The sequence below is a fragment of the Styela clava genome, chromosome 3, assembly GCF_964204865.1.
Source record: "Styela clava chromosome 3, kaStyClav1.hap1.2, whole genome shotgun sequence".
Classification (NCBI taxonomy): domain Eukaryota; kingdom Metazoa; phylum Chordata; class Ascidiacea; order Stolidobranchia; family Styelidae; genus Styela; species Styela clava.
Genome location: NC_135252.1, coordinates 9,291,357 through 9,319,284, shown reverse-complemented (window position 1 = coordinate 9,319,284; position 27,928 = coordinate 9,291,357). Strand labels below are relative to the sequence as shown.

At 33.1% G+C, this 27,928-nt stretch overlaps 1 protein-coding gene across 1 annotated transcript; it reads left to right on the top strand.

The window, feature by feature from the left end:
• Positions 1-9: 9 nt before the first annotated feature.
• Positions 10-26,685, top strand: LOC120341883 (uncharacterized). The gene is made up of 34 exons (XM_039410444.2): positions 10-156; positions 235-309; positions 1,211-1,318; positions 3,011-3,055; positions 3,617-3,704; positions 3,790-3,819; positions 4,255-4,406; positions 4,510-4,672; positions 5,200-5,325; positions 5,420-5,519; positions 5,591-5,823; positions 11,151-11,261; positions 11,558-11,626; positions 11,919-11,978; positions 12,356-12,479; positions 14,618-14,753; positions 15,777-15,986; positions 16,510-16,582; positions 16,842-17,066; positions 17,662-17,793; positions 18,668-18,739; positions 19,325-19,542; positions 19,861-19,946; positions 20,460-20,630; positions 20,908-21,007; positions 21,355-22,650; positions 23,090-23,122; positions 23,465-23,561; positions 23,754-23,915; positions 24,410-24,475; positions 24,970-25,029; positions 25,312-25,377; positions 25,620-25,664; positions 25,788-26,685. Exons 1-34 carry the CDS (start codon positions 99-101, stop codon positions 25,846-25,848), a joined length of 4,851 nt encoding a protein of 1,616 aa, XP_039266378.2. The 5' UTR covers positions 10-98; the 3' UTR covers positions 25,849-26,685.
• The last annotated feature ends 1,243 nt before the right edge of the window (positions 26,686-27,928 follow it).

Below are 27,928 nucleotides of genomic sequence, written 5' to 3'. Positions count from 1 at the left end.
ATTGTGTATACCTATTCTTACTTATTTTAGTATTCTGAGGATTGTTTTAGTAACTTTCTAGGTAATTACTGTATCAATGATTCATTGACAGTTTCATTATGAAAAAGAAGGTGCTGCCTCGCGTATTCTTTGATATAGAAATAGAAGGAAATCCAGGTATGGAATTATTTGTTCATATTACTGAATTAATTGAAAGCGAGATTGTTTATAACGATTATACAAATTTTTTTTCAGTTGGAAGAGTTGTGTTCCAGCTATTTTCTGATGTTTGTCCAAAGACTACAGAAAATTTCAGATGCCTGTGCACTGGTGGGTTGTCATTTTATTACGGTATTTTGCTACTCGAGATTTTAACTGTCAAATTCCAAAGCCATAATATAAGGATGCTCATATTTGATTCTGTCAACTAGTTTTCATTTTAGCGATTTTTTATGATCATTCATGCAACTAGTAGGCCCACATTATTTTACAACCATGGATGTCTACTATGATCAAATATTTTGAATGATTCAAAATTGGATATATTTGATAGCTTAAAAATCTGCAATCTTTGCAAATGTAGTTTATAGTATTACCAAAAATGCATTTTACTCTGGAAATGAAAATTCATCCATTTGTTTATCTCGATTTCTCTATATTTCATACCTAATTTAACAATGCATGGAAACATTATTTTAGAATTTATGTGGATTAGGCGATTGGTCGGTTTCAGCCATCTCTGGTTACAGCATTTATCACAATTGTATGATATTACATCATACTTGTATTCAGATTGCAAGTCGCATGCCGATTTTATAAAATTTATCATAGAAATTTGTTCAGTGTTTATTGTATTTGCAACCAATGAGTATACATTTTATTGTACTAAATGCTGGTTGGCACATCATGCTATACACTAGCAACATGCTTATTGTTTCACCCTGATCACCCAGTGTGTGTTCTAATGTTCGAATCCTGTGAGGCATAATTATGTGTGGTAGGATTGCAGCTTCCTTCTCCTTTAAGGCCATACATCTGGAACGAATACCTGGCAAATTATTCCTTCACCTAGCATGTACTGATACCACGAGAGGCTGGGATTTGCCATATGATTAGGCTGCCTTGTCAGCTTCATTCTTCCCTATCCTACAAAATTGTAATAAAAACCTTAGACGCTCAGGAATGTTGCCAGATTTGTTTTTTGGTACAATGCTTTTGTTTTTATTTAAAGGGGAAAGAGGGCTTGGTGACACAACAAGCAAACCGCTGCATTACAAAGGAGTTGTCTTTCACAGAGTTGTTCGGGATTTTATGATTCAGGCTGGTGACTTCTCAGAAGGTAGCATAATTTGATCATGGCATTCAATTGTACTAATTTCCAATTTTCTGATCAGTTCATTGATAAGTATGAAATATTAGAAGTTGAATATTTTAGTAGTTGGTACGACATTAATAAAATTTGGAAAATCTAGCTATACTCGAAGACATATTAAAATTCTATGAAACATTTTAAAATTTTGCCTTGAAAGTATTTTCTTTCTGTTTGACATTCAATTATTTTCAGTTTGCGTAAAAATGGCCTAACACATCAAAACGTTCAGGCCGAAATGCACTGGGTATAAAAATAGATTTGTTCATATCGGTTCATCATGAAATCATTTGGGTTCGCAATTGCTGAATAAAATTTGATTACAGCAATCAAATTATATCTACTGCACTTATTTATTGCATATTTTATTGGGCATAGCATGATTTTGGTGATTTGGTTGTCAGTTATCATAGAGATTCGAGGTATAGATTTGGTTTGTAATCTACTATCAATAATGACTGTGTCAGAAAATATTGAGTGTATGAGTTCAAGTGTTCAAGAAGTATGTTTTATCAGATAAATTGAATTCTGTAATGATATAAAATTAAAAATGAAGGAAATTGACTTCAATAGCTTTTTAAACATCACAGTAGACACAACAGTTTTATAATGGGGAAGGTGCTGTGTCAAAATCATATGAATATTTGACAAAAATAGTCAACCTCAGTTTTCTTAATTATAACGCTTCAATTTACACATTTCCTGTTATGACACTAATTTATCGCTATCTTAAAAAGTCATAAATCATGCATATGAAATTACAAGAGAAAGAAATGTTTGGTAACTTTTGCGGGGATTGCATAAAAATAAAGGTTTCATTTATAATACTTTTTTGTTGTAAACTAATATTTTTGTTACTTTTCATTGAGTATAGGAGTTTCAGGTAATCCTATATCACTTTTGAGTTTGTGTGTTCTGCATTATTTTTCTCTTGTGTTCAGTTGTGTCATCTTGTTTTACTTTTGTCAAACTTAAGATTCCATGAATACTTTTTTTAAGATAGAAAGGTAACATATTTAAAATGAATTTAAAATGATTTACGATATTTTATCGACATCATTTTATCACTAATTGAAAGTCATACACTGAAATTATGAATATTGAAGTTTTATTTTCCACATGAAAAAGCTCTCTGTATCTATTTCTATAGTTAGTAATTTTTTGGAAATGTGAAATTATGATAATATTTGACCCCATGAGTTAGTTTGATTTTGCAAATTACTATGTGTAGTTAATTTGTTGATGTAATTCAGATTCTGTGAAAGTATTTTTGGTAAGTTGTGTTGATGAGCAACGGTTTTACCCTTGTCTCAGTGTATTAGTTACTTTTCTATATATTTTATTTACTGTATAAATTATAAACTTTACTTCATCTTCTATTTATAACACAAACCTTATAATATTCAATTGACTTGCTATGAATTTTTCTGTGTTTTTATATGGTGCTTCTTCCGGAAGTTTCAGATTAGTAGATTTTGGTTGTTTTTGTTGAGAATGAGCTACTGATAACAATCTGTTATCGGAGCTGTTGCATATACTACATGTTTTGCATGGGAATAGATCTGCTATTGGGTCCCCCGAATCTACTATCTGTATACTTTCTGTGATTATGAAGTGTTAATGTGTTTTATTTGTCTTAATTTCTTCATCGCTTTTTTGCAGGAAACGGACGTGGAGGTGAAAGCATTTATGGGGGATATTTCGCAGGTTAGATTGAATCCATATGATAACTTACATTTTGTCCAGGTTGATTGTCATCCTGATATAACTGTGCTTTAATCCTATTTTCCCATTTTTTGACTGACCAATGACAGCACAGCATGTTGGTATAGCGCAGTGGGTAAACCACTGAAGCATTACTTCCTGAGTATAAATACTGGTGTGCTGGTCTCAAGAGAACATTCAGTACTTTGGTATGGCAGAGCATGTGGCTCTTGCTGGGCTTTATATTCTATTATTAATTGTTGCATTTAAACTGTTCATGTTAAGTATTGCTTGTGTTTAATAATAAACACCATATTTATTTCTGTATTGCAGTCATTGTGAGAATTCATATTATCAATGGAAAATGCTCTGAGTTCAAAAAAATCACTGTTTTTGTTTGAATAACTGGACCCTTTGGTTTTGAGTGTACCTTGCTTCTGTTTTTTTGTACACATACCGAATAAAATAATTAAGCGCCTTCATGAGTAATTGTATAATATTACATATATTTGATGGCTTATATTTTTGTAATAATACACATTTATTCACTTTAAAATTTTTCAGATGAATCTTTTGAAAAGAAGCATGATGAACCATTTTTACTTTCTATGGCTAACAGAGGAAAAAATACAAATGGATCCCAGTTCTTTGTGTGAGTGCTTTGTACTGTTTTGCAACTGTTTCTGTTTGTATGTTGGTAATGATTTTTATAACATAAACTGTAACTATGTTTTCAGAACTACTCAACCAACACCTCATCTGGATGGGTGAGTTTGTTTAAGATTTTGATACCCAAGTACTCTCTTACTTAACTAGTTCATTATTCAATCTTTTAAGTGTTAAACATTGACCTCCAATACAAATTGGAACACATTTTGGAGAGTAATATGGGTTAGAATTGACATTCAGAAATACTGCTTTACAGGTTATATGAATGGTGCATTGTGTAATGTGAATTGATAGGGATTACTAATTATGAAGTATATTTTGTATAATATTGTTCAGGTTTAGCTTCTGTTACAAGATACAGTTTTCTTAATATTATCCCAATCTGTTGATTTGTATGAATATAAATTTAACTACTTTATTGTTTAATATACTTCTCTTTCTTTTTTATTGGAAATGCTTTATCGTTTTGCGTTTGGTTCAGTTTACATTCTTCCTATTTGAAAATGACTCTCACTATTGTGATATTTTTGTAGAGTTCATGTTGTTTTTGGAAGAGTTGTGACTGGCAAAAGCATCATTAAGAAAATAGAAAGTCAACCAACAGATGCTAACAGTCGTCCTAACAATGAATGTAAAATTGTTCACTGTGGAGAACTTGTTCTTGCCAAAACTAAAAAAGTTAAAGGTATGATTTCAATGCACTGAATAAAATAAATTAGGTAAATAATTTTCCTCTTTCCAGAAGTTGAATTATATTTTTGTTTACCCCATCCTTTATTTTCGAACAGCTAAGAAAATGAAAGATTCAGTCAAGGATTCTGATGATGATTCTAGTGATTCTTCTAAAGATGATTCTTCTGATTCTGAAGAAGAGATTAAAAAGAAGAAAAAGGAAAAAAAGAAAAAACATAAAAAAGAGAAGAAAAAGAAGAAAGCTAAAAGTAAAGATAGGTAAAGTAATGTAATAATATATGAAATTATATTTTGTAATAAATTAAAGGGTTTTTATTAACAAAATTGAACTCTGATACCACTTCGCAAATTCTTATTTTTTTGCACTACGATTTATATGCTCTATATAGGTGAATTTATTTTCACTACAAGTTGTATATAGGTGCAACATATATCATTTATAGTCACATTCAATAATGCAACTATATGACAAGTTTGTGATTTGGGACACACTATGCTGAACAATGGTTCAACAGCTTGAAAAGAAATAGTTGATTTTCTGATCATATGGCTGTTAAACAATGGAATGAATGGTACCATCTGGTTTGGTATCATTAATTACATAAATTATCTAGCACAGATTGCTTTGGAGTTTGTGATGCCGACTGAGTCTTTTTATGAAATTTTTATGAGTTATGTAGCTAGTGTAAAACATTCAATATAATGGCAAATTGTTGTGAAAAACTGTGCTTGATTCATTTTCGTAATGATTACATGCCTACAATTATCAATTCTTGGCATTGTAGTTCGGATGAGGATGTGAAAGAGGATCCAGATAGTGCACGTACTGTTAGTTCAATCAAAGCGGACGAAGTTCCACCAGTGCCGGAACAAAAATTTTTGATGCGAGGAGAACAAACTAAGAAAGATGAGTAAGTGATTCAAAAATTCTCTATTTGTGGTATTGCAAATTTTTTTTTTCATTGAAGTGTTTGATTTTATGATACTTTCATGAATTATGCGCAGAGAGAAAACACAAGACAGTGTAACACCAAGCTCTGCAAGAAGTCAGGGACGGCAATGGCGAACGAGGTCTGGACGAAAAGTGAAGGGCCGCGGAGTTATGGTAAATTATATTTCTTTTTGTCAATTGTTTATTGGAATTTTATACTGACGTCTTCATTTTGTTTTGATCAGCGATATCGCACACCGTCCAGATCTCGATCAAGAAGTCCTTATAGAAGCAGTAGGAGAAGCAGCTATCGTAGTAGGCGGGACAGTGAGACTCCACCTCATTGGCGTGAAGCCCAACGAGGTCAACGTCCTTTGAAGGAGGTTACTGGCCGCTCGCTTGGTTCACCTGATAGCGGAAAATGGAGACAGACATCAAGATCACCCTCGGATGTGAATACTGAACGGCGTAACCACAGGTCAAATGATTCTAAATCACCTGATGGGAAAAAAGCCAATGGGAGGGATGATAAGGAAAATAGATATCATGACAGAGATAAAAATAATTCAGTGGGGGGTAAACATGATAATAGGGATAGGGATTCAGGTGGCCGTGGCAAACGAGACTCAGACAAGAGCAGGCGTCATAATATTAGTGATAATAAAAGTAATCATCGTGATCATTCTTCATCCAAAACTAAACAATCTAGAGATAGTTACAGAGATGGAAGTCAACGTGATAAAAAACATGATGCTGACAAAAAAGAATGTGTAAAGAGAGAAAGAAGTCCTTCTCCTAAGAAATCAAGCAGTTCAAAAGAAAAACGAGACAGATCATATGAAAAGGAGAAGAGAAGTAGAAGTTTATCAAAAGATGATGACAAGTCCAAGAATGTCAGAAAAGATAAATCCAAAACTGCTCTACAAAAACAAGCAGTAATAACTTCATATGATAGTGATTCTGCTTCACAGCCCCATAATGTATCTTCCGTGGAGTCTGAAGAAGAAAAACAAAGCAGCAATGAAATCAAAAGAAATAAGGATTCAACCACTGATGATACTGCAGTAACTGAGGAAGTCGAAGAGATAAGTATTGGTGAGAAAGAAGAACAAATTCAAGCACCTATCAAACAAATAGAAAAAAACGTTGCTGCAAATAAGGAAATTGCCTCCAAAAAATCTAAAGAAGAAAGTAAAAATCACTCTAGCAAAGCTGATTCATCCACTAAGAGTGAAAAGGTGGTCAAGAATGGTGAGAATACCACAGCATCGGATGATAAGGAGAAAAAGAAAACACCTGACAAAAAGAAAACTCATTCCAGCTCTAAAGACCGAAAGCGGCGTTCACGTTCATCTTCAAGAAAGAGAAAACACAGCAGGAGCAAATCTCGATCACCACATCGTAAAAGATCTCGATCACCACGCCGAAAAAGGTCTCGATCTCGATCACATGGTTCAAGGAGACGCTCTAAGAGCAGATCGCCCAAAAGATCCTCATACTCCACAAGATACTCCTCGCGCCCATACAATCGAAGAAGCAGGTCTCGCTCCCATGGTAGGTACTCACGACCTTCTCATAGAAATATTCGACGCAGTAGGTCTCGTGACCGACATCATTCAAAGAGTAAAAGTCGTGACCGCTCTAGAAGAAGATCACGCAGCCGTTCTCATGGAAGACGTAAAAGTTCAAGAGATGACAGACGATCCCGAAGTCATAGGTCTAGGTCAAGAAAAAATTCACACAGAAGTCGCTCTAGATCTCAAGATGGGAAAAGAAGGCGGTCATCAGACAAAACATCTCGTTCTAAATCTACCGATAAAAAAAAGCAAGAAGATGATCATGATTCTGATCATCATAGAAGAAGAAAATCCAGTACAAGCTCAGACTCTTCAAAAAAGTCTTCTTCAGATTCTGATCATTGATGTTTGGAACATGTTATCTGATGAATACAACTGATAGTTGCATTGCATTGGAGTAATTTAGGTAGTTATGGGCAAGATAACTTGAGTTAAATTCATATAGGCTTGGCCAAGACTCACTCAATCAGTGCTAAATTATGCTATTAACAAGAGATTGTTGCCAATTATTTTTTCTAATCTAAGCAAACTAATCTTTAAGTCCACAACCAGTCGTTCTCTGTTTTATGGCGTATTTCAAAGCACAACTATTTCACGTATAAAACTTTTCCGAGATGGTAGTATATTCTAAACATGAATTCTGATTACTTTTATCTTCGAAAATTTGAATTCCAATTTTAATTGTGTGATAACAATAGTTCATGTCATATCTTGACAATGTCTGTTGCAGTAGAAGAATACAATCTTTGCGATGCAACTGATGCAGGATAGAACCAAGTTCTTCAGCACGTTTCTTTTTGATGCTCAAACACCTCTTCGTTTACAACTATCATGGTGCTATTCGATATCAATTTACTGGACTGTTTTGTGACGCCTGAATTGTGCAGAGTCAAGTTTGCCACGGCCATCAGAATATTGTTAGCCTTGGGGTGCCTTTGGAATACAGAATTTCAGTTTTAGCTGTTGGTCCCAATTGCTTCAGAATTTACCTACCGGTAATCATGAATGCCTTGTTTTTAATCAATATCTGGGTAACTCTTATAGAAGCTTGTGCTAATAGAACTTAAAAGTCTAAAATGATCTATAGCAGACTTGAGTTATGGTATTTTGTTTTTTATGAGCTGGTCCATCACTAATACTATGGCCTTGATAACCTATTCAATGTTATTGAGTTATTTGATTTGTTATATGTAATAACACTTTATTTTCAGGTTATAAATGTTAAAGTTATTGGTCCATATTGGTAAAATACTAATCATCTCATCCTGTTTTCTTTTTGTCTTAAAATGTAACTTCGCTGGAACTGAAACACTGCCGTGTGGAGTAATTCTAAGTACAATATTGTGCTATTAATTCGAACATTTTGTACCTATTTCTTAATACCTGTTAATTCATTCATTAAGTAATGTTTTTGTCAGTAATAATGTCTGTGGTCCCATTGTAAAATTGCTTTTTAATAACTAAACAAAACAACGATATGTTTTTAACTGACATTTGGAATTTTATTTTACAATGTATCGGCTGAAACTTTTGGTTTGTAATTAATATGTTGCAATGTATTCTTGAACTTTAATTTTTATTTTTTTTGTAACATTTTGGTTCGGATGTTTTAAGCAATTTTACCACTGGGAACATGCTGCCAAGCCTAAAAATGTTAGTTAGCATTTTTTGTTATCTTTTTACTCGAACTGCTGGAAATATCTTGATGAATATTGCCCTCATTCTGACTGAGTTTGTTGAATAAATGCATTATAGTTGATATATTTGGTTGTGATGGTGTTTTGTGTGATGTTTGATGGAACAGATATGAAGGTATGTACTACATGCATTGCTGTCAAGTTAATTTTTTCATTAAACACCAAGATACAAATATATATATGTACAGTTTTCTTATACCCGTTAGGCGTATAGGCTGATTTTCAGGACATTTCTCCAGACACTGTCTCTCTCCATTTTAAATTGTACATGTCAATACTTAGCAAGTTTTCCAAATAGTAATTTATTATACCCAGACTGATGAATCAGACCTTCATTGAAGTATCAGTAGTCACATTATTGACCATCTCGTAGGAGAAAAAACTCAGAACTATAGCTTGCATATGTGATAGGATTTAGAACGTATTCTTTACACAAGAGCATAATTGTTGTCAAAAATTTTTGTCTAAAATCTAGCTGATGACTATTCTTAATACTGGTAAGTTATCTATTTTGTAAAAACTTTTTTTTTTGAATAATTTTTATAATTAGAGGCTTGGCAGCTTATGACAACTACTGACTTGAAACTTTTTAACCCTGTAATATTAAAAAATTTACTCTTTCTGTTGAAATATATATTCTAAACGCCACACGTTTTTGTTTCTTCCAGCGAAGGCATTATGGTTTTGTATGAAGGTTAATACAATATAAGCGGAAAGGTAAGAAATGATATCTAACCTCTCTGCCCCCATTTGGAAATCTGAATTATGATATGTAAATCATGAGCTATCAGATTAGGTATTTCTTACAACTTGGTATTTTTAACGCTCATGCTTTGTATGCCATAATTATCTGGTTTGTATAATTTCTTTAATATTGGGGAAAGGACTCATTCTTTTCATTGGCCACCACTTTGATACATATGTGTCAATCAAAATTGGATTTGGAATAGAGGAGACAATTTACATACTGAAATATACATATTGAGACCCACCCAGAAAATCATTAATATTAGTTTCAATAGTGTTTGAATTTGTATTGTTGTAGTAGTGGTGTTTACTCAGCATGCCTTTTAATTTCACAGCAAAACTAATTTGCCTTAGGTTTTTTATCAATAATTTTGCATGCTGCCACACTTTTCTTTAAATGTTCAGTTTCATTTCAATAAATATTGTGGAACATGCCACAATTACTTTAGCTTTGTGAAATAGTGGGTGAAATAATCTCAACTTTTTTAAACATACGACTCAATTTTTGTAGAGGCCTATTTCTGGTTTAATAATTTTCATGTTTTGATTAACATGTTCTTATGAAAATCTTTATTTTGTATTCAAATGAAATATTATGGTAAAACTTAGTGATAGTAATTATCGTTGTTGTGTTGAATAAAAAAACTTTTTTGCTAAGTGATACAGTGAACCACTTCTGTTCTTGGTTTATGTCACTCATAATCACGGTGGTCCAAAACTTTAACAAATTTATGTGTTAGTTATTCATCATTGTCATGCATGTAGTTACAAATACATAACATTTATTCCTGCCCAGTAGTACGTGTGGTGTCTGAAAATTCAACTTAATGCTAACACCTTCTAATGAGCTATTTATTGCATTTTGCTATTCTTGGACAATGTCAATTGAAAATATTTCAGCATGGGGTGGAGTCTAATACTTATGAAATATCAATTATAATTTTATATTCTGATAGTGTTGCAATTTTAGTTTCTCAGTCTTTTAATAAATATATTATTGCCACAAATATTCACAATAATATTAGGATCAAAAAATTTTTCAATTAAAAAATTAAATTATTTCATACCAATTTTATTCAATTAGATATGTGGTATTTGTAAAACTAAGTGCTAATCTGTGTTATGTCATTTAGCATTTAAGTCAATGGCATTTGCTAGGAAATATTTTGTACCATAGTAGCATATGTATGTGTAATATAGTATTATACATTGACCTAATTCGCAGAATAATCTAATCCTATAACATGTTCAACTTCCTTCCTTCATATTTGAACCTTGTTTTTTCATGTTGTCATCAGCGACCATAGGGTAAGATTATTAGTAATATTTGTCAGCCATAAATTGGTGCTTGAACAAGCTTAGACAATAGTTGATTTTCTAATGAGACCAGTTGCCATCAATGCTTTGATTACATACACAAATAATACATAGGGTATTCGTTGATGACTGCTTATCAATGTAATACACTTTGTTTTGGGTTGCATGCCTTGTTTCGTGTTATTTTTTTCTGCATGTTGCTAATCTATGTCACAATGTATGGCTTAAGCTTCATCAGGTTAGTATGATACACAATCACACTATTTTTCAATTCACTAACATCACAATTTTCTTTAAGTTTCCCTTATCTTTGGTGTTCACTTTTTAGTTTTGATTTATTCAGTTTGGTTGTTGCGTATCCAGTTACATTTTTTTCTATATGAGTTATTATGTTTTGATGTCATCCTGAGAAAAACTGTTATTATGGTTTATTTAACTCTTGTGTGCTTTTGTTTACTATTTAACAGGGTGACTTCACCATGGGCAAGTGATGACGATTCAAAAACCAGGAAACGAAGAGATAGCTTGAGTGAGGGAGAATGGTCTAATCCTGATGACCATCTGAATGATAGCAAAGAGTAAGTAATTGGACTAGTCGAAGGATTTGAATATCAGAGAAACTATATATGATTTGAATCATCTTTATGTTAAGAAATACAGTTTGGTTCTGGAATAAAACGTAAACGATTTGACCCATATTAGTAAGTGGCGACTGTTATTCGCCTTATATCCAGATGAAATATCAGACTTTTGAACCCAAGATCTTTTATCTTGAATTCTATCCTAGTTATATCTCTTTAAAATATCTTGAGGATGTAACTTTTTTTTGTGATGTTACATCTATAATTGTTGAATATTTATATATTTATTTTAGATATGAAGAAGGCGAACTGCGGGAAGAGAAAAAGCCACGAAAAAATGGCGCACAATCGAAGGAATTAGAGTATGTCCCTATTATTGCATCTGCCTTCTACTGTGGAGTGGAAATGATAATAATTGCATTGAAACTGCTTAAAAAATATAAGTCTGATTTAAAATCCGTCTAGTATAAATTCAGTGTTATTTTATTCAAACCCAGTCTTCAGCTACCACCTTATAGTCCCAACATGACCTGCTTGAACCTATATATAAATTTTGATTTAAAGCATTTGAATGCTATGAAAATGAACTTTGTGTTTATTCATTTGCTCTCTTGTTTATGTTCTCATTATTCACCTTACTATTTAAATTTTTAGTCTGACCATTGAAGGACCTGCTTTGCCACCAGGGTACAATGACAAGTCAAAGAGAAAAAGGTTTCTTTTGTTATTTTTTTAATATGCTTGCATAAAAATTGTATTATAGTATTCCAAACTATATATACTCGTTACATAATTAGTCAGAAAGGTTTTATGTGAGTAATATCAATAGAGCTTTATTATCGATATCTGTCAACAATTTGTCATATACAGAGGTACAGTAGGTGATAAAATCTAATTTACTAATCTAATAATTTGGAATCTTGAATCGAAACTGCTTGTATACTTCGGAAATGTCATCACATAAATAATTTCTCTCACTTCCAATTCCTACTCCAACTATAGTCATATCAAGCTCAATATATATAATTTATATAATACGTACACAACAATAACAGTAAATGAGAAATTTGATTATTTTTCTTTCCTAAAAGGCGAAGATCTACAAAGTCTAATAGTTCAAGACGTAGGAAAAAATCAAAGAAATCAAAAGAATCGTACAATAGAAAATCCAAAACTTTACAACAACCAGAAAAAGATGAGACAGAATCAGTTGAGGTAATAGTAGGGATGGGCAATATAGAATACCGAATCCGGAGGATTCGAATCCCAAAGTATTCGAATCCAACGGGATCCGATAACAGGATTCGGTTTCCGCCTCTCTGGCGCCAAGCGTCAATTTTTGTATTTCGGGTTTCTAATTTATCAAATATAGACGAGCGTTTTTCTCGCGTGGAAATCTCTCTCGTTTAATTAAACTTGCGTCTGCTCGCAAAGAACCGTAAATCGGTAAACATCAAACACTGTAATTTCAATCGGCATATTCAGGACAAGAAGTCGGTAATATAGCCTCACAATTAAATGATTTTTCGCGACCTACGAGTTTTCCCAAAAAAATGATGCACGTAAACCAAAAGCCAGGCGTTAAATGTTATAACATTACTCGCCATTAATTTAGATCAATTTATCAATTTATATTATTATTCACTAATAATTTTATTATACCATTTTCCGAAATACAAAGTTATATCGCAAAACGCGAACAACTCTCACATTTAAATTTCACTCTCAAAAGATTATATATTTTTCGGTCCGTTTCTATCGTTCAAGATAGACGCACGTTTGATTGAGTGTCTGTTGTATTTTAGTCGCCGATAAATTTTGAAAAAAGTTGCCGAATCTGGCTAAGATAGTGACGTATTGAATTTGAGTAGGGCTAAGTCTGGGTAGATAATGATTAATGATAACATTTCTATCGTTTAAGATGGACGCACGTTTGATTGGAAGTCTGTAGTATTTTAGTCGCCGATGAATTTTGAAAAGTTGTCGCATCTGGCGAAGATAGTGACGTATTGAATTTGAGTAAGGCCAAGTCTGGATAGATAATGATATGTAACGATAACCATAGAAAAATGAGTTCGTCTTCAGATGTTATTACCTAATAACTAAGTACGAAATCGCGTTTACGGGAACTTGGTTTTACGCGTTGCTCTCACAGAATAAAAGGTTGATTTTAATTGATAGTGGTTAAATTTAATATTTTACAACGGCGCATAGGTTGCAGTGGCCACACGCTGGTTCTCAGCGGGTTTGTTTTAGTATACTCGGCAGACTTACATTAATAATGATTTAACGCCGTTTCATGTCTATTTTGTATCTAACCGCTTACTATTAAAGTGTGTAAAGCGTGTCTTAATTTAGCATATCAGTATTTATTAGTATTTAGGGATTACATACCTTTGGAACAATTGAAGGCAAAAAATATTGTAATATTCCTAAATTTTATTGTCCTGGGAACTGCCTGTTTAGTATCAAATGAAATCCAATGTTCAGGACATTTCCAAATAGATAATACATTTATAGTAAGTAATACATTTGCAATTTTTTACCATCTAAATCCAGCAATGTAGAAATTCCCACTATTTGAATGAGTATGAAAATAGAATAGGATTCGGTATTCTGGATTCGATTTAACTATTCTAGAATATTCTAGAATAGTAAATTATTCTACATTGCCCATCCCTAGGTAATAGTAATTCTGAAGTCAACTCAAGTGGTTACTTTACAAACAGTTTTATGCTGTTTTTGTATTTTTGAATGTGGCTTTACTAAGCTTATTCTATATGCATTGTAAATTTTTACTTCTTGACAAAAAAATGTGGAAAACTGCTCTGATATGATTGTTCGTCTAATGTTATGCTATTTGGAATTATCTTGATGATCTGACGAATTAGCTGTACTTGATTATTGTTGATCTACTAGTTATCCAAATACCAACCTTGAAAACTAAGGCAGAAGCAAAGTTAAATACCAAAAATGAAAAATGCATCTATCGCCCATCAACAGTCCAAACCAAAATTTTTAATGAACAGTAGCATAAAACTGGCCAAAATAAATAACTTTTCGTTGCTATCCTTGATTTCAGATACTAATGCTTTCCAAGTTATCTACAGCTTAATCAAATCTCCCAACTGTTCACAGTTTTTCTGACGCTTATGGTAACATAATTTTTCGTTTTGGTAACTCAAAACAGTTGAATTACTTTTGGTATTCGCATATATTAGACTGTTGGAAACCTTACTAAAATGTGCAAAATGCATCATAAACCACTAAGAAACAGATTTTATAGCGACTGAAAGAATGTTTATTCGACAATTGTCGGAATTTTAAAGAGATAGGTTTCATTAAATCTACAGGCACATGAAACAACTAATTCAGTAGTGGAACAACCTGAACCTGAGGCTAACCAAAATTCACCTAAATACTCAGCTGAAAGAGGAGTTGTTAAAAGCAAGTGGGACAGTACAGATGAAGATGATTCTGCAAATAATGGTATTTTTTTATAGTGATCTTGATACTAGTGTTTTCTATATACCGGAAAGTGCAATGTGAATTTACTTTTAGATATTAAAAAGAATAAAACGAGAATATCGGTCAGAAACCGAAACTTATCGATCGAAAGTTAGGGGATCCCCCAAAACAGCATTCTTACTCCATAGTGACACCTTGTGTCCCATCACTAATTAATTAATAACTCGCTAATTATACGTCATAATTCATCCAAAATCAATAGGCTTCTGGTACGAAATATGATGAATGCACATGCAAAATCTGGAACAGATTCAATCTCGCTTTCGTGAGATATCGCGTGCATCTAACAGACAAACGGACAGACAAATACCTATCAACATACTTACCGATTAAAATCGATAAGTATTTAGCAGTAAGAAGCGGACAGAAAGTAATTAATATTGTGAAAATCAAAAAATAAATCTCAGTCAAATAAATTATCAATAGAACAAGACTTTGAGTCAGGGTTTGAGTTTGGCATGGTTTGTATTGATCGTGGTGTCGGACCATATCTTCTAACATTCAGGAGTCTGTTCCAACTTGAAGTCAAAATATCGGACTTCAAAATGTGGTGGTCCCAGTCAAATTTTCTGACGCATTAAGCACTAAGTTTATTAGGCATTGTCGGCAGTCCAATTAAGAAGACCTCAGTATGGCAAAGTTTTTGTGATCAAAATTTGGTTTTAAAGTTAGGAACCGTCAAAATCAAAATTTCGATCAATTTGGATTCACTGTTAAAATGTGTGCAAATTACCCCACATTCCACAGATCTGAGTCTCATATTACTCACATATTTATTTTCCACTATATAAATGATTTTTTTTTAAGTGTCTTTCCAACAATATACTAGGTAAAGATAATATTGATATAGAAACTATCAATATAAACAGGAAATTTTAGCAAAATTAAAATATAAATAAGCAATTCTTGCTTTCATAAAGGTCTGCTATTTGAATGATACATTTTAGCTTCATTTTTGTTGTATCAAATATTTTTTGCCTCCAGTGACCAACACAGAGCTTCCCGAACCTCCTGACCATATTAAGATACAAACTGCTTCACCTAAACAACCAGTAACTGGTGTTCTCGGTGCTGACAAATTGTTGAAAGGAAAGAGACGTGAATTAAAAAGGGAGAACAAGAAAAAATTGAAAAATATTCGTACCAGACATGAGAGTGATTCTGATGTCAATGACAGAGCTTGGCATGAAGCAAGTAAGTGGAAGATGTCAAACAGAGATGATCGAATAATTTACTTAATAATTGAAAATATGCCATTCATAATGCATTCTATAAACGCTTTTCTCAAATTTACTATGTAAGTCCTAATGGAGCAATATTTGTGATGAAAAATATTAGAATTTACTTGTTAACTTATAATACTATTATATATCTTTGTATTTCAATTTTTTCTAAAATTTTAAATAATTTTCAATGAAATGTTTATTCAATTTGGGAAGTTGTTTTAGTGTTTGATTCCTCAACAGAAACTGAAAAAAAAAATGAGTTAAAATTTTCTCATAGACTGAGCCCATTTCTATTTAGGCTATATATATTCATATATATTGGTAATACGTGAAATCTATACTAAATTCTAATGGATCAAAATATAGCTGGTCCTAAGTAGAAAACATTACTAAAATTTCACAATAATCTTAGCCTGATTCTAATACTGAAAATTGTTGCTATGCTGCCACAAACAGAACCTGGTGGTTTGATAATATGATTTCTTTTCAAGCTTCAAGCCGGGTATCAAAGAAAAGAAGGATTTCTGAAAATAGTTCTGTAAAATCATCACCATCTGTAACCAGGTAAATAACATTTGTTTTTTTTTAGAATTCAAAAATAATTTCGTCTTTAGTAATGTGATTGCAGGACTAGTTGTGAAATTAATAATTCATTGTTAGTATGGGTACTTGAAAATTATTACCGGTATGTTTAAAAAGTTGAAAACAGAGCATCATAAAGCTTTCGTTTAATTAATAAGTCTAGGTTACAGTTGTGATATTTTGTTTTTTGTTATTTTATATACAAGATTATTGTTACATTTTATTTAAATTTATGGTACAGAAAATCTGGGAGGATAGAAAAGCCTTCATCATCAAAGAAAATTAACAAATCATCAAGGCAATCCTCAGCAAGATTATTCGAGCAAGCTCGTAACGTTCTTTTAAAAGCAGAAGCTGAACTTGCTGCTATTGGTTATCATAAAGCAAGTAGTTCATTGAGTGGGAAATTGAGACACAGATCTCGATCTCGTAGATACTCATCGTCCAGATCTAGATCAAGAAGCAGGTGGGATTTCTCTCCTATTATAATGTGACGTCTCCACACCTTCATTCCAAATTAGGCTCTGTACAAACATCCTGACATGGGCAAACTACAGCACACGGCCAGAATCCTGCATGTTGGATGATTCAATCCAGCCCATCTGATGTTGCCATAAATCGCTCATGCTCCTCATGCCACTTTCTTTTTCACCCGCAGCCTAGAGCTTCAATTTAGTGCCGACAAAGTTTTGGTAACATCCCCATAATGCTCTTTCAACGTTTTTTGTTTGTTTGTAGTTTAAGAATTCTTGCCATAATGTTGAGCATTCTGTTCATAAAATGTAACTTTTTTCGTCACACTTACATTGCCTGCCAGTCTAGATGGGCAATATTTTTGGCCCCTGCTCCAAAAACCCTGCCCACCCCTGTTCTACACCCTGGGTGAAGTGGTGGGCATGGGGTTTGAACTTACCTAAGATCTTTAATTCGCAAGTAACATGGTTTGGTACAACAATTCCTGAACGCAAAATTTGTTGGAAAGATTTTAATATGTATTTTCATATGAATAAATATTTAATTTATATTTAATTTTTAAGTGAAAAAATCTCTGATAATTCTAGATCTGGTGAGCGATACAGACGTCAGGATTACTCTCGGGATAGACGAAGAAGTTACACTAGATCGAATTCACGGTCAAGACACTCAAGAAGAAGAAACTCATCCTCTCGGACTAGTTCCCACTCGCGATCAAGGTTGGTAATACCTAGTGCAGGTATAGAGAAAAGTTGCAACTTTTCAACAAGTCTTAGCATATGTAGTTTTGAGCTTTGCACATGACATGTAGCACACATATTTGGCGATTCATGGTACTCGACTTTATGAAGTTCATGTACATGTATAAAAAAAAAACACGGATTCACATGCATACCCAAAAAATATCTTTTCATGGTTTCATAGAGTGAGAATTATTCAAATGAGAGAATTATTATTTTTAAATTGGCTCCCAAGTCATATAAATTCAGCCTATTTGTCACTAAAATTCTGCTGCTTCGCTTTTTCCATTTCTGTGGTCATTTAAGTAAGACAATAAAATTTTTTTTTCTCCAAACGGCATTGTATGCTGGAAGAATCAAACAGCAGTGTAGCATCTAGCTTTTGTATACCCCCCAAAACATTCTGCTGCGACCCCTTTTGTAATGCACCTTCAACAGGCTGTTACAAAACCAGTTGCGAGTAATGAGCAAATCAATTGTATCTTTATCCTTTATGTCAATTGTATCTTTGTGACTCGTGGGTCAGTAGTTCGTCATTTCTGACCTAGTGTATGGTCAGTAAAGTACAATATTTGCGTATTTTTGACCAGACTAGTGACGTGGAGGTAAGGAATATAAAATGTTGTGCCAGCTCTAAGGCAATATAGACTCAAGCATTGCAACCATGATGTTGTAGCAGCATATGTTTAGAATTTACAATTCCTTATTCAAAGTTCTGTCGCCATACATATTTCAGAATAAACTGACATTAGCTTAGCTTAGCGGCTGCCTGCGGAAAGTCTATTTTGTGGAGTGTAAGCGTAAATTTGGTAGGAGGGTGTGCATTCTTATCAATATATTTTGTTGTCATCAGATCACCCAAGAGAAGAGGAAGATTACATAGAGCATCTTCAAAATCTTCTGGGAGAAGAAGTTCAACTTCAAGGTATGATGTATAAATTGATATGTATAGGGTGGAGATTGAAAGAAATTGTGGTCTGCTATATGCTATATAGGATATCTAAAATTGGCAGGAAGATTTTTTCAAGAATATTTGTGCACCTGCTGGTCAATTATGACTTTCTATACAATACTAATCCTGTGCATCAGGAACTATTTATTGGCTTCTGTGCCATGTGTGTAAGGTGAAGAATTTGTTTTCAATTCAACCCCATTTTTTTGATTGCTGCCAAAATAGTTTCTCCAAGCACATTTCTCAAGAATTTTATCTTACTAGCCTAGGGTGATCAAGCTTCGGAGCAGGACCAAGTATATGTACCACTAGTGGTCTGTGTATACACTCAACTTTTTATTTCGACCCAACGATGCTATTTTCAATCACTAATGTTTTGTAACAATCAATTGTTGATAAACACAGGCAATTGTGTTTGTTTTGTAATGCTTTTATTGTTTCATATTTTGTATTTACTTTTATTTACCACAATTCATATGCAATTGGCAATGTCAATCAATCAATTACTACAAGATAATTTTTCGGGAATATACTTAATATATGAATTATATTTAACAGAAGCAGCTCAAGATCAAGTCGAAGTGCAAGTCATTCTTCTTCTCGCTCATCTTCAACTTCGCGATCTTCTCGTTCAAACACTTCATCTTCATCAAGAAAGAAAACAAAGTTTTCGCCCAACAAAAATGGCTCCAATACGAAAATTTCTACTGTTAATGTGAATAAAGTAAAAGTACAAAAGAATACTGAAGACAAAAATTTGAAGGAAAAAACTGCAGGTATTTTATAGTTATCGAAGGATGTTGCGATGTTAAATCAACTCTCCAAATTTAGCTTAAAACAAAAGTTAAAAATAGTTTATTGTAGATATAGTCTGTAATTTGAAGGTTTCATTGTTAAACTTATATTTTTGGCCGAGGCTTTGGCTTTGAACAATTATACCATGGTCTATTTCAGTTTGGTTGTAGATTAAGTATCCTCATATTATTTTTGTCATTTTCTTTTTTACCGGGTTTTATGTATTTTGTAACTATAGAATTCTTGCTGAGTAACATGCTTAATAAGTAATCACAATTCACAAGTATTATATTTAACAGGAAAAGTTCAGAACAATTCATCATCTGCTGAATATGATCCCTATTCTGAAAAAAGTAGATTAAAGAATAAAATGAACAAATCAAAGGTTGGTATTGCTTTTATAGCTATATGAGTAGTATGTTGCATATCTACGACAGTGTTATTGTTAAGTATGAATGCTGCATAGGAATAAACAAAATTATCTTAAATTGAATATCAATTGTTTGGTATAATAATCGGTATAATGCCTGATTTTTCAATATATTCCAAATTTATTTATAACATAAATTGTGTTTTTTAATTTTTTTTTTCTGAGTAGTGTACTTTCAGACAAAACTCAGGGCTGAACAAGGCTTTGTAAAAGCAGTCCTTGATAAATGAGGAGTTGCTAGTTAGTATTGGTGAGACACACTTTCTGTTTCGGCTTTGCCTACCAACGCCTGATACACGCAACCAGGTGGTGGGCATGAGGATTGAACTCTGGATATTTATTTAATCTGTTATGTTGACATTGTTAGGTCCAGCGCTCTAACCACTAGCTTTAATAATAAGTTAAATATGGGTTACTACTCACAAATAACAAACTTTACAAGTTTAGAAAATGATTTTCATTTTTTAGAAAGAAGATAAACCTAAGGCTGTTATGACGGCTGCAAGTGTACGTAAAGCTGAAAAAGTAAAAAAACAGAAGAAATTGAAGGCAGAACAGTTGTTGTGGCAACCTCCGTTAGAATTTGGGGAAGAAGAAGAAGACAATGTAGAAGAGAAATCTCCAATCAAAAATTCCATGGTAAATGTAATGGATAATGAATATTTCTGGAGGAGTTGGCGGCAACAAAAAAAACTTTTAAACTAGTTTTTTCCACAACTATTTGGGATTTAGTTCATTTACAAAAATACTAATAAATAATAAAAATATTATAAATAAATTTTCATGTTCAGTTCTGCTGAGGGCATTTAAAATTTACTCTGATTTGTCCAAACAGTTACCAAAATGTTTTTTATCATGTTTGTTCATTTTTTGTTTCATGAAGATAACATTCAATGTGGAATTTGTTTTAACACAGAAACCAAACAAAGCTATGAAGAATACAAAGCACAATGGAAAGAAAAGTATTGAAATGAAAGCTGAAAATCAAAATGATATTCAATTCGATTCTATCCAAGGTGAACAACATGAATTACTGAATTTTTTTCTCATTGCAGTAATATTCATTTTCATCTGATTATTTCCCACCAGGATTCTGTAATACTTAGGTATTTTGCTTGTGTGCCAGACATAGATGTCTTTGATCGTTTTCCTATTTGTTACTTCGTGTTTCAATTCTCAACTTATATTTTTCAGAAGCCTATGCCAAAAGTTGGCCATGCAACTATGGAATGACTTGTTTCATTACTTACTACTCCATTTATTGTGTTACTATTATATTCATTCGATTTTATAGTCCCTCGAGTCCCTGGTCCAACTGAATTTATTAACTTTTTGATGATTAAAATGACTAATTTCTTTGTAGAAACCTTGGATAATGGATTTCAAGAAGATGAGATCGATAAAATGTTGTCTTCTGGTATTGATAAGACTATTTCAACAAATGGTAAAGCATCTGTAAATGTTTTTGAAAAAAGGGCAAAGTCATTGTTAGAATTTAAGAAACGACAAAAAGGGGAAAGCATAAACATAAAGACGGAACCGGAAGAAATAGAAAATAATTTGTCAAGTTCAGATGTTCATGGACAGATGGAAAACAAAGTAACTGTTGGTTTTGGAAAAATGCCAAAGTTCACACCAAAGCCAAAAGTGATTAAGATGGAACCTTCTACAGAAGTTAAGATTGAGAAAAGTGAAGAACAACACTTTGACGCAGATTTAGACAGCATTTGGCCCGAAGATAATATCACTAAACTCAATGATAAGAGTAACTCAGTGGAAACAAAGATATTGGATAATTTAAAAAAAGAAAATACTGATGATCAGATAAATAACAGGAATAATAACGCACAAATGCATCAAGATTTACAGACCAAAAAAGAAGTAAAAAACCTGCCATCTTTTCGTGCTCAACAATATGATCTCGCCAGGGAGGATACTGAATCTAGTGAAAGCGAAGAAGACTGGACTCCTGCTAATTTACAATCTACTAAGAAGACGATAAAAATTAACATCAAACTTCCTGCACAGCCACCGCTGACAGAGGATAAAAATAACAATGAAAAACTAAAAAATGAAAGTATTGATGACAATCAACAAGAAAATAATATCAAAAAGAAACAACGTAAACATAAAAAGAAGAAAAGGGAAAAGAAAAAAGAAGAAATTTCGTTGACTTCATTTGAAATGATTGCTAGAAGTTTGAGAAAACATCGTGAAAAGGAAAATGAACCCAAAACTGATAATAACAAACCAAATAATGATGATATTACGCAACCACAGATGACAGATAATACCAAATCACAGGAACCAGAAAGTATTTCAGCTGATGTTACGAATGAAGAAACTACAACTACAAGTGACGTTCCAGAACCTGAAAACGATTTTCAAAAAAACAGTGCAATGTCTCCAAATCAGGCTGTATTTCCTACAACATCTCAACAGGCAAGAATGTCTTTCCCAACCCCATCTTACCCTTACCAAATGTCAATGGGGATGCGTCCTCCAAGAGGTTACCCATTCCCACCATTCTCATATAACAACACGCCTGCCATGCATCCAATGAATATGCGATATCCAATGTCGCATCCCCCACTTCCTATGCCAGTTAACATGCCCCCACTACCGGATGCTGATAGTCCTCCTCCACTGCCAGAAGAAAGTAAGTGAAATCTTTATATGAAATGGATTTTTTAATCTAGTGCTCAATATCTGTAAAAATATGTCGAATGGAATCTCAGAATCTAAAAGTATTACCTGATGACATTTGTTACTCGGAATATGTTTCATATACTAAGACAGGGGGAAAAGGGGGCAGAGTCATTCCGAACTACTAAATATAGCTGTGCTTGTTTTTTTCATGCCTCTGAACCAGCAAAATAGTTTTTTTGCCTCATTGGTCTTATGTTAACGAAAATTTTTGTTACTCTCGAATTACTAGGTTATATGCATAGAATATATTCAATGTTACATATTCTAAAGTATTTAAAATATATCCAGGATGGCAGATTTTTTTGTTTTGGCTATCCTTAGCTTAGATACAAGTAAATAAAATAAATAAATAATTCTTTTTATAATTATTCTTTGTCTTCTTGTTTCAGATTTCCCTTCTCAGCCTCCCGAACCCAAAGGAAGTAAGTTGGTGGTTCTGTAGTATTTTTACCTTTTTTACCACGATTTACAGCATACTATACACATTATGATTTAATGGCTTTGGTTGATTATGATTTATGTCACATATGATTAGTTCATGTGACGTGGCAGAAAAGGCAGATTTCATTTTGTATTCAGTTGATTCTTCACTTGTGCCTATTTTACCCAGCTGAAAATATTTCACTAGAGCATTCATAGATTACTCCATTTTAATTAGCAATAGTAATTGTAGAGAATAATATAACAACTTAGCACAAATTTAGCCACTGATTTATGATATATATTATGTTGCCATAACTCGATATCTTACTTTTCTTATTTAGAGTGTTGCAAATTATCTGATGACGCTGTTACTGATTTCTTTAAAAAGAAAAACATAACAAGTGAAAGATTATCTACTCTTCTTGCTGGGGAAGACAGGTAGATCAATTTCTTACTATAGCAATCAGATTTGATTACTGGTAGTTTTGGCCTAATTTTATCACCATTGAAAGTTGACAATTCTAGCTCCTGATACCAGGAAGTTTGAAAATATGACTCGGACTCTAATAAGAACATGCTAAACAATGATTCCACAGCCCGTAAAATACATTTTCAATTATCAAACTTCAGAAAAGACGAGAGGTTACCTTCACCTGCACCATCATTAGAAGAGAGGAAATCAAAAAACAGACAGCGTGCATCATATCGTGGAAGACATCGATCTAGTTCGTCATCTTCTTATTCATCGAATTCATCTCGTTCTTCGTCAAGATCTAGGGACAGGAGCAGAAGGTTGGTGTTTTGTTTCTTTTCATTTGATTACTTCAAGATATTTTGATAAAAAAGGTTGATGAATGCTAATCTTGCTGGTTTTAATTTTTAACATTAAATTACTTAAGAAATCAGAATTTGAAGCATAACATTCTTCAGCAAATTCCAACCATGTATGTGTTTACTTTTTTTTTGTTTTTGTATATTACTATTTTCTGCACATGGTTACTCAAGAGTTCTAAGACAAAAGGGCAAATATTGAATTTTTTGAATAAAAAATGATCAAAGTTTGAACCAATATTCACCAAAGTGTTTCTATAAAAAGTTGGGAGGAGGTAATGGTTCAAAAATATTTGTCTCCCTCATTTTTTTTAAATTTTTCAAGTTTAGTACTTTTGGGTTGAATCTTGTATTATCCATTGTCTTACATATGTTAGTGTCAATTGTGATTCAATATTACAGTCGTTTTAATATGAAACGTAATTCAAGGTTAAATTTTTTCACTCAAAACGCAGATCAAGGTCAAAGCATTCTGGTTCACGAAGAAGTCGAAGTTCATCCTATGATAGTTACTACAGCAGGTATGTTTTAAAATTCATTGTTGTATATTGGAATTATAATTGATGGAATATAGGCCAATGTGTTCATTTTAAAACTGGCCCGATTTGTTCAACTCTGTTCAGTAATAGTTAAGACCAGTGCTGTGGAGACTCCAAACTACTCCTGGTTCAAAACATTTAAACACAGGCTCTTGCTCCTAACTTCAAAAAACTTCGTATGCTGACTATGTATGCGAAACTGGGTATGCACGCCTGACATATGTATGTAGAATGACTGCTTAAGTCAACTTAATGCTTTTTTTTATTTTAACTAAAATTTTGACCGCCATTACATCTTTAATCATCCTTCAACAAATTTGAAATTTCTGATTCGACTCTGTCTCCTGACTCCATAACGTTTGAAAAATACCATTTCGGTTCTGACTACATATCAATAATAATATACCACATCTGACTCTGATTTCTCAACCCTGGTTATGACCCAATAGTACAATGATAAGTTTTCTTCGTTGCAGTTCTGATCGATCCCGTTCATCACACAAATGCAGACACAGATCTCGTTCACGTTCATCCAGGTACATTTTACTTCATTTCTAAACTTTTCATCAGACTAATGGACAATTTTATATTTAATAGGTTCTATTCAGTTAGTCTGACATAGAGCCGAGTCGCATTTTAAACTTGCTGCTGGAATATTTCTGGAGGCCAAAAGCATGAATTTTCAAAATAAGTCAAAGTTTCTTATTTTCAACTGAGAGAAGGGAAATTGTAATTTGTTCTTCTGCTACGCAGTCCTTATTCAAATAATTAAAAACCCTGTTACTAATTATATTATCTCCGATTCCATTGATTTTCAGTTATGATTCTTATTCATCAAGAAGTCGCAGTAGATCACGTTCTCACGGAAGACGTTCAAGTGCAAGGTATTGTGGACATGTGCCTTTACATCAATTCAGTTTTACTACTTGTTGCTAACTCATAATGTAATTGTTCAAGAATTAAATGGCTGTATGTTATTGTTATATATTCGTACTATTTTTAATCTATCCCAATTTGAAATATTTAGGCTGTTTCGTGTAATGGCAAAGTTACAATGTATGCCAACTTTCATTTGTGTTAGTAAAATGGAGAATAGTGGTAATGATTATGTTGTTTTTTTATTCAGGAGACGCAGCAGAGATTATTCAACTGATAGTGAATACTCCAGCAGGTTAGTAAAATGGTTGAAAAAAATAATTGTTCGATTTTGTTTTTGTGTTAAATGTAATTTTTACAACCATTTCATGCCCTTGTTTGAATGAAGAATACTTAGATCTCTTACTTTGATTGTCAGGTCACGCAGCAGATCAAGAAGTTATTCAAGAAGCAGAAGCACATCTCGACGAAGATCTTGATATAATTCATGATGTTATCATACATGCAGTTTCCATAAGTTCAACTCTAGAAAAAGTACATCCATTCCTACTGTTTATTGTTGACTGAAAATGCAAGTCGCCATTTGTACCACTTGTACCACTTGTACAGTTCTTTTTTAAAAAGATTGTGACTGCTAATAGCAATAATAGTTCACTATAGCAACGGGGATAGACATTTTTCATTCTGTATAGACTATCAAATTTTTTTTTATAGGAATTTCATTCCAAGCCATTTCATGGTATCCATCCAACTTTCTCTTATGTTTTGAAGTCCTGTTTATTTACATGAAAGGTTTCTCTGAAGAGAAAAATTGGAATTTCATTGGTCTCTATATCCTCATACATGAGCTTATTAGGATTGTCTAGCTGTTTGCTGGATCCTGGTCCTCTGATCTTGAAACGACTGACAAAACTTCATTTGGGGGATGAATATTTGGGCATTGTTTGGAACTGGTTTAGAGTAGACACCTTCGTTATAAAGTAGATATGTTCTATTTCAAAATCTGAGTCGAGGTTTCTGCTTTTGTCTAAATTTGTTGTTATTTGCATGATTGCTGAATTCAATAACTCCTGCTGTGTTTTGAATTTTGTAAATGTTCCATTTTTCAGACAATGGTGGCAGCTAACTTTCTATTCTTATCTTTTTCTTGTTAGTCTCAATTTTGCCCTGTCATTATGGTACATATCTGTTTACCACATATGATTTTGACATAATATGACTAGATATTCTTATTCTCTTTCAAACTTGACTTCTTTTATGATTTATTTCTGGAAGATCCGTCTTAAGAAAATATTACATGAAATGTAATGTGAAAATTGTATTTTATTTGTGTTAACACAAAGTTAGGGGCAATAGTGGAGCATCGTAGGACATGATCAAGTTAATAGTTAACAAAACTTATGTGCTTAGGCCACTTGAGATGTTAATACTGCGCTGAACAAGGTTTTCTGTGGACATTGTGAATGTCTATTTTGTCTGCCAGAAAATAAGAACAAAGTTTTGAATTTTGATGAGACATGATAATTGGTTTGAAAGACAAATACGATACCGCTGTCAAAAATTCGCGTATTGTATAATGGTTGTCAAATAACGATACAGCTGTGCTGTAATTTTCAACGGGTTCTACCAGATAAGATTTGATGTAGGAAATCTTTGAAATACCAATTGGTTGACCACAAGACAAAGCGTTTCAACTTCGAGATGTTTGTGTCGGTAAAATTGTAAACTTTTGGTAACAGACTTTTCGTTTTTAGTTACGGTGGGAACATACATATTCGCATCGACAAACCCGTATGCACTTAGGAGAAACAAGTTTAGTCGTGTCGCCGGTTTATAAACATTTGACAATAGTAACGATCGACATCGTATAGTAGAGAAAATATGAAAAAGGCATTCACCCGCCTAAACGCGTTGGTAATTGCGGCATCTTTGCCGGCGCAGAGAGATGTTTACGACGAAAATTGTATCCGTTATTCGATATTTATTATACGAATATTTTTCTTCTGATGGAACAAAAATTTTGTATTTTTAACGGCTCATAGGGCGTGTTCGCGTATCCAAAATGCTGACACTGTAACGTGCCTGTCATACGATTGGTTGAACAGCAATTTCGCCGGGTTTGCTAAAAATAGAAAGAATGCGCAAGCCGCGTGAATATAACTTATGCTATTCTGCTTTTACGTAGATAGCAGTTGCTACGAACAGGTGCAGGTGCATTACGATACGTACAAACAACAGTTGTTATGCCCAAGTGTTTTAGGCAAAAAAGTTGGCGTTGTCGTAATCTGTACATAAAAATATTTGTCGCAAAGCGCTCGAAATATACGATCTAATTACAACCAGTAAGCATTGGAACAGATCAATTGTTACTGCTGTGCGGTACTATGTTCATTGACTTCGGCAATGACCGATGATTTTTAATTATGTATTAGTCACACGTGAACCTTGCCTCCACGTTGCCACCTGCTGCTTTTGTAACAAATTGCTGAATTGTAAAAACAGGCAGAAATTTAGCAAGCGGTTTTGAAATAACAGAATTCTGAGATTGGTGCAATTGAA